This window comes from Lutra lutra, chromosome 6, assembly GCF_902655055.1.
Source record: "Lutra lutra chromosome 6, mLutLut1.2, whole genome shotgun sequence".
Classification (NCBI taxonomy): domain Eukaryota; kingdom Metazoa; phylum Chordata; class Mammalia; order Carnivora; family Mustelidae; genus Lutra; species Lutra lutra.
In genome coordinates this window covers 152,193,668-152,214,579 of record NC_062283.1, presented here as the reverse complement: position 1 = coordinate 152,214,579, position 20,912 = coordinate 152,193,668, and the positions used below count along the sequence as shown (strand labels likewise).

The 20,912-nt window shown below is 55.7% G+C and overlaps 1 protein-coding gene across 1 annotated transcript in view; it reads right to left on the bottom strand.

Moving 5' to 3' along the window:
* The window catches only part of LOC125102482 (centromere protein J-like), a 30,826-nt gene extending 10,295 nt beyond the window's left edge, over window positions 1-20,531 (bottom strand). Inside the window, 8 exon segments of the mRNA XM_047733777.1 lie at window positions 4,452-4,532; window positions 9,533-9,597; window positions 9,599-9,627; window positions 10,726-10,826; window positions 11,512-11,620; window positions 15,944-16,150; window positions 19,366-19,495; window positions 19,830-20,531. Of these exon segments, the coding sequence (XP_047589733.1) occupies window positions 4,452-4,532; window positions 9,533-9,597; window positions 9,599-9,627; window positions 10,726-10,826; window positions 11,512-11,620; window positions 15,944-16,150; window positions 19,366-19,495; window positions 19,830-20,263 (1,156 nt within the window). The 5' untranslated portion in view covers window positions 20,264-20,531.
* Between the last annotated feature and the right edge of the window lie 381 nt (window positions 20,532-20,912).

Here is a 20,912-nt window from a genome sequence, read left to right as displayed (position 1 = left end):
GAGAAAGAAGTTGATGTAGAAGGACATGGGCTGGGAGTTCCAGAAGAAGAAAGGAGAATGCGGAGGAATGGCAATATCCCCAAAGGTCACGGCTATGAACCTTCTAGAGTGGACGAGGAAACATAAATCCGTAGGTATAAGAAGGAGAACGAATTCCAAGCAGAATAAATAGAAATCCTAGGGATATGTTATGGGTGGAACTGTGTTCCTGCAAAGTTCCTGTGTGCATGTCCTAACCCTCACGGCCTCAGAATGCGGCCTCACCCGGAAAGAGCGTCTTTGCAGTCATAGTGAGTTAGGATGGGGTCCCACTAGAGTCGGGTGGGCCCTGATCGCACAGGGCTGGAACACGCACAGACACACAAAGGGTGAAGGGGGCCTGGAGGTGCGCAGCTTACCCTCCAGGGGCCAGGAAACAGGATGAGATCCACAGGCACATGCACACATGCGGGCAGAGAGAATGCTAAAGCAAATACGGCAGAAAGTTAAAAATTGGTGAATCTGGGTAAAGGGCACACAGAAGTTCTCTGTATATCCTGAAAGTTTGAAATTACATGAAAATAAATGATAATCATTTTAATTCAGAGCAAAGAAAAAATAATGGATCATACCGGCACAGCTAAAGTCTGCGTTAAAGGACAGACCCCGAACGCGACACCCTCAGTGAGAGAGTGTGTCTTGCCTCCAGCTCACGCAGGAGCAGGGCACTGAACACACAGACGCTGAAGAGAAGCAGGACCCGTGCAGACCGTGTGTCCGAGTGTGGTGCACACACCTGTCACCGACAGGCGGAAGTTAAACAACAGACTTGAAACAGACGGGGAAGGGATAGACTGACGGCTGGTATCACACCGGCAGGACAGAGGGGGTTGTCACGCCCTTGGGGCGTGGTGACCCACTGCCGTACCTCCCCCCACAAAACAGGATGCTCCTTTGGCCCCGGAGGCTGCCCTGCCCGCCGCTGGGGGTTCGCAGGAAGCACGCACCATGCTTGACACAGCCGACCTGGGTGGGTTAGTTCCACTTCCTTCGGAGAGAAAGGACAAGCACCTGGGCACGCTAAAAGGAGACTCCGTGCAAACGGAGGTCATCTGCATGCTGGTGGGTTAGCAGGATGGCTAATGTCGAAAGTGGTTTTGACTCTGTGGGTTACAGACTCGGAGAACTCGGACCCCACCCCTCACGTGGGGAGGTCTTGATTTTGTAAAATTTCAGCTTGCTTGGTTTGAAAAGCGAGGACGGGACCCACCATCCCAAATGAATCCATCGAGAGCGGCCCCTGATGGGTTGGAAACATGCTTATGGTTTGAAGACCTGAGAGCGAAGCTCCAGCCGTCGGAATGAGAGCAAGAGCCCCACCTCCTGTGCAGGAGCAGGGAAGCTGATCTCTGAGCAGAGACAGCTGGTGGCTGTCCGCAAACTTGACCCTCGTCCTGGCCACTGCTGGCGGCGCTGGAATTTCACCCTCTTTCCAGACGGGCTGGCGGGCCAAAGGCTATTTCGTAACCATTTGCAGGGTCAGGAAACATAGCAATGCCGCGAAGGATATGTGCCGCCAGCATGCGATTCATTTTCAAATTGGCCCCAGATCAGGAAGTGACATTTTTTTACCCCGTGCAGAGAGGCCGGATTTAACCATTCCTGCTGCTGGAAGCCACACAGGAAACAACACAAAAACCCAAAACCCAAAGGGCAGAGCGCTTTTCGCAAATGCAGACGGCCAGGCAGAGAGCATCGGAGGCGGGGAGCAGAGACAAGGCTGCAAGGAGTTTTTCACACGGCGCACTGGAGTTGGCAGATCTCATTGGTATTTGGATAAATGTGCAAACTCACTTAGATCGTAAGCCCTCGGCCACCGCAGAGGCTGGAAGAAGAGGTTAGCACTTGGGGTGCAGGCCTGGCGGCGAGGAAGGGGCTCTGGCAGGAGCTGAGCCTAGGACGGGAGCAGCGGGGACCCTGGAAGCAGCTCAGGATTAACTGGGTCAGGGACAAGAGTGACCCTGAAGAGTTGCAGTCTTGTTCCAACAAGATCTGAGCATTGTCACCCTCGCCTCCGTGAGGAGGACCTAGAAATTAACATCAGACACAAATTCCGTGGCCGGTATCCACACAGGTGCCACGTGTCCACACAGGTGCCACGTGATACGTTTACACAGCTCATCCCGAGGCGGAGAACCCGTCCACGTCCACATAAACCTTTTGCTGAACTTTTAAAGACCCAAGTAAAAAAAATCAGCCACAAAACCTCCTCGTTATTGAAATACTATATATTTTCCCAACAAGAAGCCTAAGGAACATATTAATAGTCGGTCCATGAAAAAAGCATTGTGTGCTGACCTATGTTTGCGAAACAGTGAGCGCTCCTGCCTCCCGTCCCTTCCCACGGAGCCCCATGCACACATGATAACAAAGGATGAATGAGGACAGAAAGGAAAGGGTTAGCTTCCCCAAGTCCAGCATTTTCCTAATCCGTTTCCTGGAACCCTTGCGTTGTGGCTGGCGGTGTTGGCAAGCGTTCTGAGCATAGTGTGGGAAATCTCAGTTTCCAGGGTCAGAGCTCCCCAGCCAGCGGCTAGGCCCGGGATTGGGGGGCGGGGGCGGGAACCCAGGCACGCAGCACCCCCCGCACTGGCCAGCGCCATCAAGGCTACCACACTGCCAGTGGCGTCCCGGGCCCTGGAGCCAGTATGGGTGTCCACCCCCATCTCAGCTCTCACAGCACTGCCTACAGGCCCCGGGTCCCTGACCAGTCCATGGGTCGGGGCTTTCCCATGTGACGTCCATGATGAAACCCAGACAAGATGTCAGGCGGCCTGGGGTCACTCAGCGAGCAGTCAAAGGTTCACTGGCTACGGCCCCCAGGTCAGCACCCTTGAAATGACCTCCTACTCACGGGACCCCTGTTGGGTTGACTTTACACCCCCCATCAGCGTCACTCCGGCGAAGAGAGCTGTGACAGCCTGACAGGTACATTCTGGCATGAAGGTTTTCGGTTTGTTCTACAATGACGGTTAGACTTCTTACAGTAGAAGAAGAAGAAAACCAAAGAGTGAAATCCAGACCAAATACTCATTTTCTCAGGGCTCCTGGGTGGTTCAGGCAGCTCAGCGGCTACCTTCGGCTCAGGTCATGATCTCAGGGCCCTGGGTTCGAGTCCCGCATCGGGCTCCTTGCTCAGGGGGAGTCTACTTCTCCCTTTGCCTCTGCCCCTCCCCCCACCAGTGCCCCCTCTCTCTGTCAAATAAATAAATAAATAAATAAAATCTTTTAAAAAATAAACTTAAAAAATACTCATTTTCTAGAATAGTCTTTCAACCTACTTTATAAATAAGACTTGTATAAAACCTATAGCCACTGGATAGTTAGACTAAATGACCGCATTTACTGATCACAACATGTTAAAACAAAACAAAACAAGCCACCTTACGTCCTTCTGCGCGGCGAGTGTCCCTGGGGCTAATCTCTCGTGGAGAAGAGCTGCCTCCACCCTCTGTGTGCACAGCCCGCAGCCTGGAAGGCTTGCGGGGAGCAGCCCTGACGAAGGCCAGCTTGGTGAGAAGGAGCCCCCAGCCGGGTCGTCAGGCACCGGCGGCTCTTGGAGGCCCTCAGCCCGTCACAGGGAGGCGGCCGGCTCCCTGCAGGAGGCCAGCCTGAGGACACAGGCTTTTGGATCACTGGACGCTCGGCCCGGGGTCAGGGCTCGGTCCGTTTCAACCAGGAGGGAAGCAACTTGGGAAAAGGGAATGACGCGTCCTCTTTCACACGCAGTGGTTGTGGACACGGCGGACAAGGGAGACACCAGGAATACGACCTACTTTAATGGGCACTCTCTTAAAATTCACACTCAGATTCTGGTGGGGGTCGGGGGGACAGTGGTGAGCCTGAGGAGGACATTGTGAGAGCGTGTCCTCTCACTGGGGAACTTGCCCACGAGGTGCCCCATTTAGAGAGCCGGTCCTCCCAGAGCATAAGTCATTCGTGTGAGAGAAGAGGGACTCAGCACAATGAGAGATAAAATTAAACGGTTTGAAGCCAATTCACAAAACCAAGAACCTCAGATTTTAACCAGAACGCGGAATTCTTAGAACTTGAGAGAGGACAGCTTCGGAGAGAAAGCCACTGGAAAGCTGAGCGGCGCGCATCTGGCCTCCTGCTCATCGTGCCCCTTTCCGGGCAGACAGCGAGCGTCCAAAGCGAGGACGGACTCTGCCGGCATCTCCTCGGGCATCTGGAGCGTTTGCAGCCCCCACCCCGGCACTGGGTCCCGGGCTACGTGATGCGAATCAGAAACGAGACTTGGGTCCTCACTCGGTTCCCCAAGCCCCGAGGTACCCAGACGGTCGCTGCTGGAGAACTGGCATACCAGGCTCCGTCGTCCGGTAAAGCGAACGTTGCACAGAAGCGCCGACGGCCGTCCGCGCTCAGCGGGCCCGAGAGCCCGCGCCACTCACCTGTCTGCTCGGGGAACCGCACGACGGCCAGAGCACTCGGATGGGTCGTGCGCGTGGTACGAGCGTCTGTGAAACCGTAACCTGGAACCAGAAACACCCGCGTCGGGAGGCTGCTCGTGTTAACATCTTGAACCTGGCTTTGACCTAGTGAAGTACTTCCTGCCCCGTCCACGGGAAGGTCCTGGGGCTTGCCACGAGTCTGAGAGGTCACCTCCTATGGGGCGGCCCTGCCCTTCACCCGGGCGGCCTCGCGGTCCTGGGGAGACCTGCTGCTAACCCGGGCCCCGCGATTTCCTGACGGGCGCGGAGAGCGCGAGCCGGGAGCCCCACGACCACAGCTGCCCAGCTCGGACCCAGCGCCCACCAGGCGCTCCAGAGAACACGGATAGGCCCCCACGGCGTTCAGACACCCACGGACCCTGCCTCTGGGACCGGTCACCGGATTGTGATATTTCAAATCGGTGTGACGCCTTTGGGTTCCAGCCAAGGGGAGCGGGAGGGCAGGAAAGGGCAGCCGCGGACGGGGACGTGACGGGGAAGGGAGAGCGGCTCTCGGCGCAGCCGAGCGCCCCGAACCGTATGGGCGGGAGGAGACCCTAAACAGAAGGAGGACAAGGAAACAAAAACCCATTTCATGCTAATGTTTTCAAAGTGAGACTTGGAAGGCAGACATTTCACTTCAACTCCTAGTTGGGGGGGCGCCCGGCCCGGTCACCCATGCTGGGTCACCTGCAAGGACAACGCCCCCACCGTCAGGAAAGGAGGGGCAGTGCGCTCGTGGGGAACGTGTCCGATGGAGGGGAACCGTCGCACGCCCCGTGCTGAGAGCCGAGGGCCTGGCCTGCCCTCTTGTTCCAGAGGCTTTCCTCCCATGTGCAGAATTTGTCCAAAAGTGAGACACGGGGAAAGTGCTGATTTCTCTGTCATTAGAGTAATTTTAGGTGCAACCCCAGGCCCAGGGCTCAGTTTTCCCTCGAGACCAAAGAGCCAGCAGTGGAGAAAAACACGGCCCACTCAGGCAGCAGGTGCCCCACCACGACACGCTTCTGCTCGCGGCCGGCACCGCGCCGGGACTGTGCCAGGACCGAGATGGGGAAGCTTTCCTTCCAAGGACGGCAGTGGGGCTGTAGCTAAGAGACAACTTCGGGAGACTCCGGGTTCTGAATTTAAAGTGTTGAAGTAGGCGATGAGTTCAGTGTCACGTATGACTCAACCACATGGGGACATAAACAGAGTCACCATGTACCTGGGTCTTCTAGGCTCTCCGTGTTGGCGCTGCCTGGTGGACAAGTGGGCGTGGGGTTACCTCGGGCCAGTGACAGGGCGCACGGCTGGGATGCCACAGCTGCGACTGCACCAGGATTCTAACGGCCGCCCTCGCAAGTGGTCAGATTTGGCTGGGGTGGAATTTCGGAGCAGGGAGCAGACGCCTCTCATTACAACCGTTAATACAGGAACGGAAACCAGAGATGAGCACTGCAGTCATTCAGAACTCCCCGGGCCCTGAACCTCCACATTTTCATCCCAAAACTTGGTGAAAAAAACAAAACAAAACAAACATAAACAAACAACAATGTCGATTATTCTAAAAAGACTTTTTTAAAGAAACGAGTAAGTTTGTAAAGAATACAGTGTGGCGACGTCTCTGTAGTACAAGCCTGTCATCGGTCTCCTACAGCCTCCCTTTGTCTCCAGGCTTTACTTACAACGAGCCTTTGTAAGTCAACCAAGTTTTCGGAATCACGGTAAGTCCTGAACCGTCCGGGCTGCTGCCTCTCCTGCAGTCTTGCCTGTAAGTCCTCCACACTTTTCGGACTCTATCCCCCCCACAACCATACGACAGCGTAACACCACATGGACATGCATGGTGTCCCAGGGTCACAGACGTATCGGGGCTCCCCAGCGTCGAGGGAGCCGCCGTCTACCTTCGCACCTGCTCACCGTCATACCTGTATCGTCTGACTTCACCCGCCCCCGCGGAGTCTCGCCGCTCTCCGTTACCGCTCTCCCACCTCAGCATAAGGGACAATTTGGGCAGATAGCTCCTGGTGGGAGGGGCAGGCGGCGCACCCCGGCCTGCGCCCGCTAGATGGCAGCAGCACCCACCCCTCCCCACCCCGCAGCCGGCTGTGACCCTCCCAAGTGCAGACGCTGCAAACGGGCCGGGAGCAAAACCGTCCCCCGCTAACCTACACAATAGCTGTTTCCAGGTTCTTCAGGCGCAGAAACTGGGCTTGATGAGCTTAGTTCATCTGCTCCTGTGTGGGCACAGGGTCACTGGGAGGCCACTAAGTCCCGATCCCTGCGGCCCACGCTTCCTGCCTCCCCACACTGGTGGCGGCTGCGGGGAGACAGGCCTCCTAGACAGGACCGTGAGAGCCACCGGACAGAGGAAAGGACGCCGCATCTCCCCCAGTCTGAGCCATCGGGTCCCAGCTTGCACGAGGCACACTAATCGCTCTGTAACTGAGTGCTCGCTGTGTGTCCCTAGAGAACACAGAGGTGGGCCGCTTGTCCATGAGTGTCCGCACCGTCTCCGAGTTAGCTCCCAATCCTAGTCTCCCACTACAGAGGCGTCTCGAGGCTCACGGTCTCCAAGTGGCAGCGCAGGAATTCACGGCCAGCAGGTGCTAGCACTTGCTCCCGCCGGAACTCGGAACTCGGGGGCTCGTCGATTAGGAATCTCACGGCCCAAGTGCATCCAAGCTGCCCAACGGGCCAGAGGCCCTCATTCTTGAGGCCTCAGGGGAAGAAGGGTGCAGATGGATGGAAACCTTCCTAATAATTGGTGGTCTTGATGAAAAGGAAAAGGCAGGAATGGATTCTGTCCTCACCACCCTCTGACCTGGCAGGACCTTCTTCATGTCCCCATTTAAGATCCGCAGGACGGTGGTCTTCCGGCCGCCCTGTTCTTGCCAGTGCCCTTTGAGAAGGTGACGGCTTCATGGCCCTTGCCAAGTGCCTCAGCCACCTTCACGGAAACACAAAAGTTCCAGCACAAAAGATGACGTAAAGCGTGATTCTCACGGTTTCATTCTTCTCCCGCATCCAGAATCCTCGTGTGTCGACAGTACGGGGTTTACCTCCGCAAGTACCAATTCAGTCCGCCCCAAACCTCGCCTCAGCCCTGAATCTCGTTGTGAAGGATGGAGGTTATGATTGGCCCCAAACCTCTGCTTCTCTTAAGCTCACGTGATGCGAGTTATCCGTCGTCTGTCTAGACTGTCCACGTCACTGAGTTTGCTGAATGTGGGAATCCTGAACCGTGTAAATGGCAGTCATTACTCTGTCAGAATTACTATTTGTACATTTTTCTTCCCTTTCCATCCCTTTGTTCTGATCCCTGCGCCACTCCGCCTGACCCAAAGACTCACGGATTTCGATTAACCGTCAGCAAAACGGCGCGTGAGTTCAGAGGCATAATGCTAACTAGGAGTTTTGAAAATAGTATTCATGTAACTATTCACAGAAGGGGGGACGCTGACAGATGGAAGCTCAAGACCTGGGGGGCTGGCATCTGCACGTCTGGTAACATCTGCACGTCTGGTAATATCTGCACGTCTGAAAAGTCCGAACGGCGAAAGTGCCATTATTAGTCACGTTGTGGCCTTGTCGTTCTCGACTGTAGCTGGGAATAAAGGAGCTGATTCGACTGGGGAAGGTGCAGGGGACGACGAGTGGAGTCTGGGCTTCTCGAAACCTCGTCAGCGACACCTCAGGCAAAGGTCAACGGTGGACACCCCACCTGCCCGCGACACCACAGCCATCAGCTTTGGGCTGGAATCAAGACCTCTTCGCCCTCGTTCCAAACCAACCGGCGAGGTGAAGAGAGTCTGTGTTCAACTCAGTCTTAGAAGATCGACTGCTCAACCCACAATAAAAACTCTGATGAGGTTTGAAGACACAATCGCGTCTCAGAAATGAGAAAGCACAAGTCATGTTTTAAACACTCCACATTAGGAAAAGGTTAAGTTTTTGTTTACCTTATAAAAAAGGAAGGCGGGAGGATAAGCAAGCACACAGCAGTGTGTGTGTCCAACGCAAGACACACACGGGGGCCCCCAGGCCGGAGAAACGTGGGAGAGAGTGTGGGGGTCACGGGGCTCAAGGGGCCAGCAGGTGGGTGAGGCTTCGAGGCGGGGAACCGAGCGGCCTTCTGCACCCGCAGCCCTCGAGGGGTCCTACGGTTGAGCGAGTGAGTCACCCACGTTCTCATCCAAGGAGTGGGTAAGCAGAGTCGCTTCCTTCTCATAGACCCCCTGGTGAGACGGGGAGGTAAGGTCTTCAAATCCCATGGTGTCCCCCTGAGAAACCCGTACAACAACCACACCAAGGAAAGAGCGTGTAGAGGGATTCAAGCTGTCCCACAAGTAGCACTCCCTGCTGTTCGTTTATGCGGATGTTTTCTCTGCTTATGAGAGCACGGGTCCCCCTTAGGTCGGCCAGAGCTCCCCACAGGGATGAGGACAATTCCACAGCCCAGTGGGACCAGCTCAAAACAAAGGCTAGGGAGGGGCGCCAGGGTCGTACAGTCCCTTACCCCCCGCACCCGATTTCGGCTCAGGCCGTGACGGAGGGATGTGAGATCAAACCCGACGTCAGGCTCCGTGCTGAGCGTGAAGGCTGCTTGGGATTTTCTCTCTGCCCCTCCCCCTCAAATCAATAAATCAATACATCTTTAAAATGTTGGCTATGGAGGAAGGCGCTGCTGCCGCTGTGTCCCGGGGGCATGGGAGACCCCAGGGGCAGTGACGGCAGCGTGCCTCTTCCGCAGGCTTCCTGAGACAACCGTCATCCCGCAGACGCACCCTTCATAGTCAGGAGGGCTCCTCAAGGGCAAAAATGTGGAGGCCAAGACAGACCACAAAAATGTGGAGGCGATAAGGGGCAGGTCGGGTTTAAAACATGTTTTTCTCGTTCGGACGTTGTGTGGCTTTGTTTACTGGAAACAAACCGGCAGCCAAGGACACTACATTTGTCCCCTCCGAGGGCTACTTACCTGGCCCCTGGGTCCAAGCCCATGGGCACCAGCACGGAGCCCCAGAGCCAATCACACGGAAGCGCCCTCCCTCCCAGGGGACCAGGGTGTCTGCCTACCTCGCTGGCCGGGGACCGCATTCCTTCTTCTTGGTCCCCCTGTTCTGTCGTGGGAAGGCCCTGGCTCTCCAGGAGGGTTCTGCAGGAAGAGAACAGCCCTGGGCCCACGAGGTCTCCATGAGATCTGCGGCTCTGAGCAGGGGGGAGCCGGGCACCCCGACATCCCGCAGCCCTGCCCACGAGGTCCGCGCTCAGCAGCAATGGCACAGCGGGCCCCACGGTGTGCTCCTTCGACGGTTTCTGTCCCCGGCCTCCTCTCTAGGCAGACCTGGGCCAGGACGCTCTGTGGACAACAGTGCGGCCTCACGAAGTCACGCATGGGTAGGGAGAGCGCCCCAAGAGCCCACACGCTTGCGTTCTGAGGCGCTGAAGGGGTGCGCCCTGGAGCCCCAACAGCCCAGTTCAAAATAAACGCAGCCCAGAGGAAGCCACTACCCCTCGGCACCGCGCGGGGTCGGGACGGGCAGAACCGACGAGGGCTGTTCTTGGGAGGACGGGAGAAAAATGGGACCCGTATTTTCATATTTTCCTACTGGTTGTCTGTGTTTATATCATAAATAAGCTTATATCTCACATTTCCTCCCATAAAGAAAATTATCTCATTTCTTTGACATTTGTCATTAAATATAACACATAATAAATGAACCGCTAGCTGGGGCTTAAAAGTATTTCTGCTGTGGGGCACGTCAGTGGATCCGTCGGTTAAGCGACTGCCCTTTGGCTCAGGTCATGATCCTGGGGTCCTGGGATTGAGTCCCGAATCGGGTTCCCTGCTTGGCGGGAAACCTGCTTCCCCCTCTCCCACTCTCCCTGCTTGTGTTCTCTCTCTCCCTGTCTCTCTCTGTCAAATAAATAAAATCTTAAAAAAAAAAAAAGGTATTTCTGCTATATGTGCCTTTGATGCTGTTAATTTTAATGAAAATTTATAAATAAAATGATATAAAATTTGATTTGGGAACTCTTCAGTGATATAGAAATATCAGTCTTGTTTTGACTCAGTGCTAAGTGCAACTCCAAAATCTAGGGGGGACAATGTTGCTCCTTATAGGGAAGGCTGACCGTCCCCAGAAAGCAGGGGCCTTTCAAAGCAGGTTAGTGCTCTGTTCTTCCCATGGAGATGGGGGCACGACGAGCGTCTCCGTCCTGGGGGCCTGGCTCCGGCCTCAACCCCACCCACCTGTGGCTTGGCAGTGCCCAGGGGGTGGCAGGCGGACCGACCAGCCCGCTCCCGGGTGAGAAGCCTGCCCTCGGGACCCTTGCAAGGCAGTGGACGAGCGCCTGAAAAAGCAAAGAAACGGAGTTTTAATGGAGAGCGCACACGCTTCTTAAAAATGCTACTATCCTAGTGCAGTTTCTAAGTCCGCCGTAAGCCAACAGTGAACTCCTTCTTTTCTTTTATGAGATTACGTTACACACAGGGGGTCAGTCTGCCACGTGATATTTGATCTTGTAAGAAACATGAACTATTCGATGAATGTATTGAATAAACATTTACTGGATGTGATTCTGTCTCAAGTGTTAAGTTCAGGAGATGAAGATGGGAAGATGCTGTCTCTGCCTTTGAGCTGCTTCTGGCCCAGGCAGGAACTGGAGACTTATCAGCATGATAACGGGTTTGCCAGGCAGCTGAGGCTTGGTGGGGGCGAGGGGGGAGGGGGTGCCATCTGCCTCCGGAAGTCTGGGAAAGCAGCGCCCAGAAGGTACAGGCAGGAGAGCCTGCCCGGGAGAAAAGGCAAATGGCAGCCAGCCCCCCGGGAGCCAGCTCTGGGTGTGCGATCACTGGGCTTTGGGGAGTGCTGGCAAGACCGCACATGAGGACCCAGCAAGGGACTCACAAAAGACCCTTAGAAACGAGGATGTGGCGTGCACTCTCCGTGGAGAGATTTTGGGTGGGCACAGGTAACAAAAGCTCACGCCTTCAAGCAAGCAGCAAACAGGAAGGAGACCCCCGTGAGGCGCTCACCTTTTCCCTGAGCAGCTGGACTGTCCTGGAGCCTGGCGACACCCGCGGCTGGCTCCAGCGACTTTTGGCCGCTCTGTTCTTGCAGACTCTGGGAGGGCTGGTGTGTGGCCTACAGCAAACAAGAGCCCCCAAACCTGAGCCTGTGACATCACATCAAAAGCTGTGCAGCAGAAAGCCATTTTCAACTGTCACCGTGACCCAGCAATGTCCCAGGACCCAAGCAAAAGTCTGCACTTGGCCCTACCAGGTTACCAGGTGCGCCGCTTTCCCGAATGCAGAAATACACAGAGCACGGCAGAGCAAACGACCCGCAACGCAATTAGTCGCTTCTCTAGCATTAAGGCTAATCCGGGGGGACCCCATTCTTTAATCCGGGGCCGTCCAGTTACTGTACATAAATGAAACTATTTTGAGTCCTCAGTGGAGCATTCTTGTTAGATCTAAGTGGGACACTCCTGAAACGCAAATTCTAAAGATGACCAGTGTAAACTAAGTGTCACCTGTCCGTCCACAGATGCGGCTGGGCTCTCGGCAGAGGGCGTCCCCCAGGAAGGAGGCATTCCCCTTCCGTCCCGAAGGCTTCCAGAGAGAGTTTCGTCTCCATCATCACATGACCTTGTCTCCCCTGACTCACTTCTTTCTGTCTCCATCATCCCTGGCTGGACACAGAGGTGGGGGTGCTCCCACATTCACAACAGTCACTCTACCCGAAAGTGTCAGCAGACATGCCGTGCCGCATGTGACGAAGGCCGGGCTGGTGGAGCTCTGGTCTGACACCTTACATGGCAGAACTTCCGGGGTGGCCATTTCTTATGCCGTGGCCCATGCTCTCACAGGATTCTGGAAAGTTATAATGGATCCCGTGGGAGAAGCTGACCATCACAGCAAAATAAATAGCTCAGAACTGAATTTGAAAATGTATAAGAATTTTCTACCCCTTGCAGGATTCGAAAATTGGTGTTTTGACACATGGCTGAGCCAGGGAGGCACTCACTCATCCATTCATTTACGAAGCGATTACACAGCGTGCAGGTCAATGACTCAGGGCGGGATGGGAACAGAGGACAAGGCTGCATCTCAGAGGACCCCAGAGAGTCACGTGGTTCATCCTGAGACTTCAGAATCTCTGCTCACCTGACCTAAAAAATAGCTCTTCCCACTTGCAATCAATGCTTGGGTGAGAGCAGATTCCAGACCCTCCTTCCAGGAGTGAAATGCCGTCTGCTCAGCAGCTGTGTTGGGAAGGAATGTCAGGACATCAGGTCGTCTTGATGACTTGGGGGTCTCCTCAGTCCATGGTAATCCTGTTACCCAAAGCTAGCTGAGGATAGAGAGGGGCTTCCGGAGTAGGAGGAAGAGGAAAAGCTGGGGTGGCCTCCAACTTGCTGGCTGACCACGCTAAAGCGGAGGTCACCGGAGCAAGGAGAATGTCCTAGACATCAAACAGCATCCTACACTGAGCCCCAAAACAAAGCCATGTGGAAACAGTAGGACAAGCCATGGCAGTGACCCCAGGAAACACCACAGCTTTAAAGCTAGGGGACACAGGAACCAAAGGACATGAAGAGATGTGCTACTAAAATCCCTGCCTTACCAAACTCAGTGCCCAAACAAAAACATACACAAAAAATCCCAAAACCCAGTCAAGAAATGGGCAAAAGACATGAACAGACATTTCCCCAAAGAAAACATTCAAATGACCAACAGACACATGAAAAAATGCTCCACGTCACTCAGCATCAGGGAAATACAAATCAAAACCACAATGAGACACCACCTCACACCCGTCAGAACGGCTAACATTAACCAGTCAGTAAACGACAGGTGTTGGCGAGGATGCGGAGAAAAGGGAACCGTCCTACACTGTTGCTGGGAATGTAAGTTGGTACAACCGCTCTGGAAAACAGCGTGGAGGTTCCTCAAGAAGTTAAAAATAGAGCTACCCTATGACCCAGCAATCACACTAGTGGGTATTTACTCTAAAGATACGGTTGGGCACGTGCACCCCAGTGTTTTTATCAGCAATGTCCACAAGAGCCAAACTATGGAAAGAGTTCAAACTTCCATTGCCAGATGAATGGATAAAGAAGATGCGGTATGTATATACAATGGAATACTATGCAGCCATCAGAAAGGATGAAATCTTGCCGTTTGCCACAATGTGGATGGAACTAGAGGGTATCATGCTGGCTGAAGTAAGTCAATCAGAGAACAAATACCATATGATTTATAGTGGAATTTAAGAAATAAAACAGATGAATATAGGGGAAGGGAAGGAAAAATAAAATAAGATAAAAATAGAGAGGGAGGGAAACCATAAACCACTCTTCGTTCTAGGGAACAAACTGAGGACTGCTGGAGGGGAGGTGGGTGGGTGGGATGGGCGGGAAGGAGGGCATGTGGTGTGATGAGTTCTAGGTGTTGTATGCAACTGATGAGTCACTAAATTCTGCCCCTGAAGCTAATAAAGCAATCCCTGCCTTAGGCGTCATGAATAGAAAGAAGGTGCACAGCCCTGGGTACGCGCTCTCACCTGTGCTTATCTCCCAGCCAGACTCTCTGTGCTGAGTGTGCTGAGGAGACCACCTGCCAGACTGGACCCCTGAGTTTGCAAAGCCTGGATCCTCAAGTTTGCAAGAACTGGATCCCTGCATTCGTAAGGACAGGATAGTAAGGACTGCTCCTTCGGGGAGGCAGGATTTCTCAGGGACATGCTGGTGGGATATGTGAGCTTATGTGCTTGACCTCTGCTTTCCTTTAAGGTCATGCACACTGAGGGTCTCCTGGGAAGAAAGGCCAGGTTTAGATGACTGTCCCTGCCCTGTGACAATGGCACTATGACTTCTGTCGCCTGCGTGTTTCAGTAACATCTCTTATCAGTTGACAGATACAACACTTTCCCAAAAGCAGACTGTGATGCCTACAAGGAGGTTTATCACAAAGAAAATTCAGAGGAAATGTCCACATCTTCGAAGGTATAGTAACTATAAGACAAATTCAAAATTTAACCAGTCAACAACAATTGCAATGTGCTAGGAAGAAATAGGGATGCAAGGGGAGGGGTCTTGGGCTGGTTCCTCCCCCCGGCCTGTTGAAGGCGCTCACGAACGAAGCATCCCCAACACGGGCTCCTTCTCATGGCTGTTCACTGTTTCAAAATACCCCATGTTCCCAAAGGCCACAAAAGAAACGACACCCACATTTATGTCCTTGGATTTTGTGTCTTGGGAAAGTGTTAAAGAAAGAAGGAAATGTGACCCTACTTTTAGCATTGTCTCACAATGCAGAATCTCAAGACTCGGTGTTCTGCAGCCAAGCCGGGACAGCAGGACGCTCAGCCGAGGGACAGGAGGACCCACGTGGATGGGGGAGGCGACTGGAACTGCCTTTGGTCCCATTGCCAGAGCAGCTAACCCTCAGTCTTACTCTCGTGTGTCACTAGCCGTTCGAAACACTGTCCCTATGGTCGCTTCTGCCAGCCGAGGGGCCTGGGCCTCCCCGACGTGAGAGTACCTAGCCATCCCGTCCTGTTCAAGTCTGTGTGTCCTTTTCCGAGCGGATGCTGTCCTTATAAACCCCCCATCCTGTGACCAAAGCAGTTCGCAGAGTCAACGGACATTTTGAAATTCATCAGCACATGAGCTCAAATGAGTGTGAGTGTGCGAGCATGTGTAAGTGTGTGAGTGTGAGTGTGTGTGAAACATTGTGTCATAGCTGATTATCCTAACTCTTTGACTATAGACTTGAAACTTCACACAGTAAGTGCAAATAAGAAATATGAGAACTTTCCCAAATTCACTAGAAAACAGCCCACGTAGGTTTCTCCAGGATTTACACGGTTTCTTGTGGACAGCTATGCACAAGCCTGTGATGATCTAAGTTGCTCAGATGCACACTCAGGAACTAGGGGACGGATGCAGGGGTTGGGGGGCTGCTGGCCATGGCCTCTCCAGCACGTTCCCTCAGCCCCTCAGTCTGCCCCACAATCGTCCTGCTGCTCGGTTCCTAAATACGGACTCTGGAGGTGGGGCAAGGCGGTGGGATCTCTCCCCACCCTGCTGTCTCGGTGCTGACGAGAGCACCCCTGGGGGACTGTGCATGGGCTCTGGCATCAGAGAGCGGGGCCCCAATTCCAAGAGCTCCAGGTCTGTCCCTGGGGTTAGCACCAGGGTCCCTGCTGTGCGCAAACAGGCACGCACAGCACCTGCCTGGCCTGCACCCAGTCCTGGAGACACGCGGGAGGCTGCCCTAATGGGTCACCAGGTGCCCGCAGAGAGCCGGCAGCTCCGGGGCACCTGTGCTTGGTGGCCACCACCTACGGGAGTGCAGTGGGTTTGCGGACAGGAGAGCGAGTGTCACTGCCAGTGCCACGGACCCTGTGTCCCCGTTACTGTGACGCCACCTCTACGTAAAACAAGCACGCTTTCCATACCAGAGTGTCCAGCTTCCTCCTGGCGCCCAGGGCGGCGTCTGCCTCCCACAGTGGCCGTGGGGCCGTCAGTCCATCCCGGAGCTCCAGGTTCTGCTGCACGAGGGCGTCTATCTGGCTCTGGAGGTGGCGCTGAGCTGCGGCCCACCGGGACTCCTGCCTCCTGAGGGCCTCGTGCAGCTGGGCCACCTGCTGCTGCAGCTGCTGGTTCTGGGGAGCACGGGGAGAGAGGGGAGCACAAGGAGCACGGAGAGCACGGGGAGAGAGGGGAGCACAAGGAGCACGGAGAGCACGGGGAGAGAGGGGAGCATGGGAGAGAGGGGCAGACGAGCTCTCAGGTGGCGCTGCTCCGGCCAGCTCACCAGCCCCTTCTGCAGCGCCCTCCAGCCCGTCCCCATGGGTGACCCGACTTTTCCAGGAGAAGAACGGAGGACACAAGCACGACCCTGACACCGGGTCCACCTCTGCAAACGAGCGGCGCTCGTCGGGAGCTATTCCTCCTGATATAACCAGAAAAGATGGTTCCAGGGTCATTTTGTTTGCAAGCAGAGGCCGAGAGCCCACACTTCTCTCTTAATCTAATGCTGAGGGGGCAGCAGGAGAGGGGTAAGAGCAGGCATTCGACGTGATCCGGACCGAGGTTGAATCCTGGCGTCACCACCGCCCGGCTGTGTGACCTCTGGTAAGACACTTCACCTCTCTGGGCCTCCGTGTCTCCTCGAAACGACGCCAGCAGGACCTCAGGGCGTTATTCTGAGAGGTGGGACCTGGGCCGAATGGGGGCCCTGGACGACGGAAGACGAGTGAGCGCTCGCCGTCGTCTGCGTCTCCCGCGCCCTGTGTAACGTGCTGCCAGTTCCCAGGGAAGCGCACGCGTCAGACGTTCCGGTAAGAGGGGACTGAGTGTGAGACAGAACAAGCGAGTCTTCGTACGTGAGAACCCACCGGGGTGGCGGGTGCCCCCGCCTACTGGGAAACGATTCAGCAGAGAACCTCAGAATAAAGAAAATGAGTTGATAAAACTCAAAAACAAACAGACAAACAAACTAAACCAGGGCGCCTGGGTGGCCCAGTGGGTTAAAGCCTCTGCCTTCAGCTCAGGTCATGATCTCAGGGTCCTGGGATCGAGCCCCGCATCGGGCTCTCTGCTCAGCGGGGAGCCTGCTCCCCCCTCTCTGCCTGCCTCTCCCCCCATTTGTAGTCTTGCTCTCTGTCAAATAAACAAATAAACAAATAAAATCTTTTTTAAAAGACTCAAGAAAAAAGTATTTTCCTCTCACAGAGATTATCTCTGAAAAATAATTAGAATCACATTGCAGGTTTATGATTAAAAATGAAAATAATACCATTTGAGAAGGAATTAGTGACTGTATCATTCTGTTTACTCTAGAAAGACTGGGAAAGAAACTGCATTTTCATTTTAAATTAAATTCATATCCTCCCCCAGGAATTAGCCTGACAATGCCGAATCTGTGGAAACTGGGAGGGTGCAAGGGACCTGGGAGGCACTTTTGTCACTTTCCCACCAGGAGTCTGCGCTCAGATTTGGGGAGGATGTGCAGGGGAGAGGCCCGCGGGGAGAGGGCGGTGAGTCCTCTCCAGCCCCAGGAGGCACCCCCAGGCCGTCGGTCCATGGGGGCTCCCCGCCGCCTGGTGCGGCCGGGCATTGGGGGCAGATCCCTGGCCCAGACCCACTGGGGGCGGATGGCTTCGGGCCAGGAACTTGGCTCGGACGCCCCCCGGGAAAGAGGCAAGGGCGTCCTGCACACCTGCCCTGTGAAAACACGGTCTACCCAGCTCCTGCTGCGTGGTCGACACTGGCGCCGGCTTCCCAAGGCCTCTTGTGTAATTCTGAAACCAGCCTTTGAGGGAAGTGACCTCCCCCCGGCAAACGGAGGCCCTGCAGGCTGGTCATCCGCCCGAGGTCACAGACTCATGGGCTGGGGACTGTAGATGCCCATAGAGAGGTCAAGCCCAGAGCTGGTGTTCCTCCCCGTGTCTCGGAAAAATGTTTGTCACTGTGACGTGACTAACAGCCCGTTGGCTGTGCTCATTCATGTTCTGTCTGCCATCGATGGGACCGACGCTGCCCAGTAACGCCTCCCAAGGTCAAACAGAGCTGACCCTGGGCGAGGGATGGGAGGAGACAGGAGAAGGGACAGAGAGGGGTCTGGGGCTCCGCGGTCACAGAGGGGCTGGAGGCACACCATTGGCCAGACGTCGGGGACAGCGGCGACCCCAGCTCAGGGCTCGGGGCCAAAGCCGCCCCCCCGGCAGGGGTTTCCAATTGGGCTGTGATGCTCGTGGTCATCACAGGACCCCTGCCCCACCCTTTCTGGTGGTCGTGGTCTGTGATTTGTGCACAGCCTGGATCTGAATCACATCTGAGGAGAACCTCAGACACGCTTCCTAACCCTCTGAGCCAGTGTTTCCAGCTGATCAGAAACTGTCCTCTGTCCCCGACCACATGGCATCATAGGGTCACACAGCGCCCTCCCCGTGCACTCCTGCTGCGGTTGCCCGAGACCGCGTTGGCACCGTTCACGTGTCTGTGTTCCTACAAGTCTCTGAGCGCGTCACCTGCCCTGGGGAGTCAAACAGCCCGAGACGTAGGGCTGCACCCGCCTCTGCTGCTTCGGGACTGTAAGCAAGACGCCCCTTCTCTCTGCCGCTGACATGGAAACGCAACAGCTCCCCAGACCCCTGAGGGTCCAAGGCGCTGGGGGCACCTTACACGCTCAGGGCGGGCCCGGCGCTCAGAAAACCTACTAAACACCAGTGCCCCTGCACCAAATACCTCCGAATTCCCAGAAACACAAGAAAAGCCTGTGTTGTGTTGAAGTATTTTGTCAACTGCTCGGAAGTTAGCCGAACCTACGGTGTTCTAAACCCAGCGGACCCGCTTTCTGGGGGATCCTTCATCCGACACTGTGTGGGCAGCATGAATAGGGCTGTGATGGGAGGTAGGGTCGTGCGTGGCGTGGCCATGACCCCTGGACCTGTGGCGCCAAGTGGACCTGTGGGGGCTTTCGTGGAGGCCGGCTGGAGGGCAGCGGACCCTCCCCTCTGGGCACAGGGGAGGAGGCTGAGGGCGCTCTGGAGCTCCGACCGCAAGAAAAGTCACGGGCACCTTCTAACTTTCTTTTAACCCAGTGCGTCCAGTATTGCGCCTTGTCCTGAATTAGGGAAGTTGACTGAGACACCCAGGGGTCCTTACCCTCCTCATCCTGCCTCTCATCTACCAAGACACAGAGCCACAGAAGGAGACCCGTTTGCCCCTCCCAGAGGGGACGATATCGACAGCCATGTTGAAGCATCCAGTCGGAGGAGGAAGCCCGGGGACCTCAGTGCCGGTCTCGGGGACGGGGACAGCAGCAGGTGAGACTCAGGGCAAGCCCCGTCCCGTCCCCTGCAGGTCCACTCACCAGCGTCTGCTCAGCCAGGCCGTGCTCCCCGGAGAGCGTGGCTGTGTCCTCGGCGTGGGCCCCAGACCCGCCATCCTCCCGCAGGAGGCCAGTCTCTGTGGGCTTGAAGGGCTCCTCCATTGACAGCATCCTGCACGGGAAGGAGGGCCTGGGGAGCGGCCTGTGCCCCCCACCCTCCACTGTGAGGTGAGCCTGAGTGACAGCCCTCTGTCCCTATGGTGACAAAACTGACCCCAGGGAAAAGCCATCTCTGTGTCAGGAGCCACAGACCATGGGGCCCAAACAGGCCACGGAGAGAAACTGCGTTAACTCCTAGGAAATGCGCCCCAGCACTGTGGTTAGTGTGGTCAGGGTCGTCTCACTGGGAAACCTGGGGCTGGGCTCCTTCCCCGGCCCTGCTGAGCAGTCCCACCCCCAATTCTCCGAAAAAACCGCACACAGATCCTGTCCCATGCTGGAAATACTGCTTTCCCAATAGCTCCGGGGCGGGAGCAGGGCCACAGGAGAGGCCTGGCTCCCAAAGAGGCCAGAGCTGTGTCCCCTGCATTCCCGACAGCCCCCACCGCCCCCGCCCCGGATATCTGCAGACGTACCGATGCCCCTGCTCTCGCTCTCGCTCCAGCTCGGGACCCGGGGAGCGGATCTGGGATGTCGGCTTCTCTGCGGCGCCGGGAGGCTCTCGGCCTTCCTCTTCCTCTGCACGTGAGGGGACGGGGTCTCCACCAAAACAAGGCTGAGTTCTGACCCAGAAGCACATCAAAGACTTTCTGGCACAGGGACGAGTCTGGGGAGGGGGCGGACTTCGGAAGACGCCTCGGGTGGACCGACAGGGCCCCTGCGCGGGAGCAGGAGTAGGCCTGTCATAGACCACAGGCTCCACGACATGAGGATGAGCCATGGGACCACAGCGACAGAGGACAGGCCGGGCGAAAGCCTGTGTCTCTTGACCAAAGACTGTCAAAGGTCCCGACAGGAAAGATGAGTGAACAAGCTGGTGTTCCCGCCATCCGGGCGGCTTCCTGAAGCCTCACAGGGAAGCCGGCTTGACCTCGTCACCCCCGCAACCCCGAACCAGGAGGCTCTTTGCCCCCATTTCTCTGACGTGGGGCGTCCGGCCTGGTCCTCAGTTCCTCCCTCATCAGCCACCTGTGCGGCCCCCGGTGGCAGTTCTGTCCCCCCAGTGTGTCCCCCCGCATCTGGTTCTAACGGACTCCCTTCCTTAAAGGGGCGCTCTACCCCCGACCACCTGGAGGCCCGATGACTTCGGAGCTTCGGTTGCGGTTACGTACGCACCGACGCGTGCTCTGAACACCGCAAGCCCGTCACCCATGGGGGTCAATTCCCCACACAGGCGACCGGACATGACCAATCCCCCTCCCAACCGGCCAGAAAAGTGGGTGATACCAAGTTTTCAATGGACAATATACGGTAAGAACTTGTTTCTCTCTCTTTTTTTTAATTAATAAATTTATTTGACAGAGATCACGCGCAAGCGGGGCGGTGGGGAGCAGGCTCCCCGCTGAGCAGAGAGCCCAATGCGGGGCTCG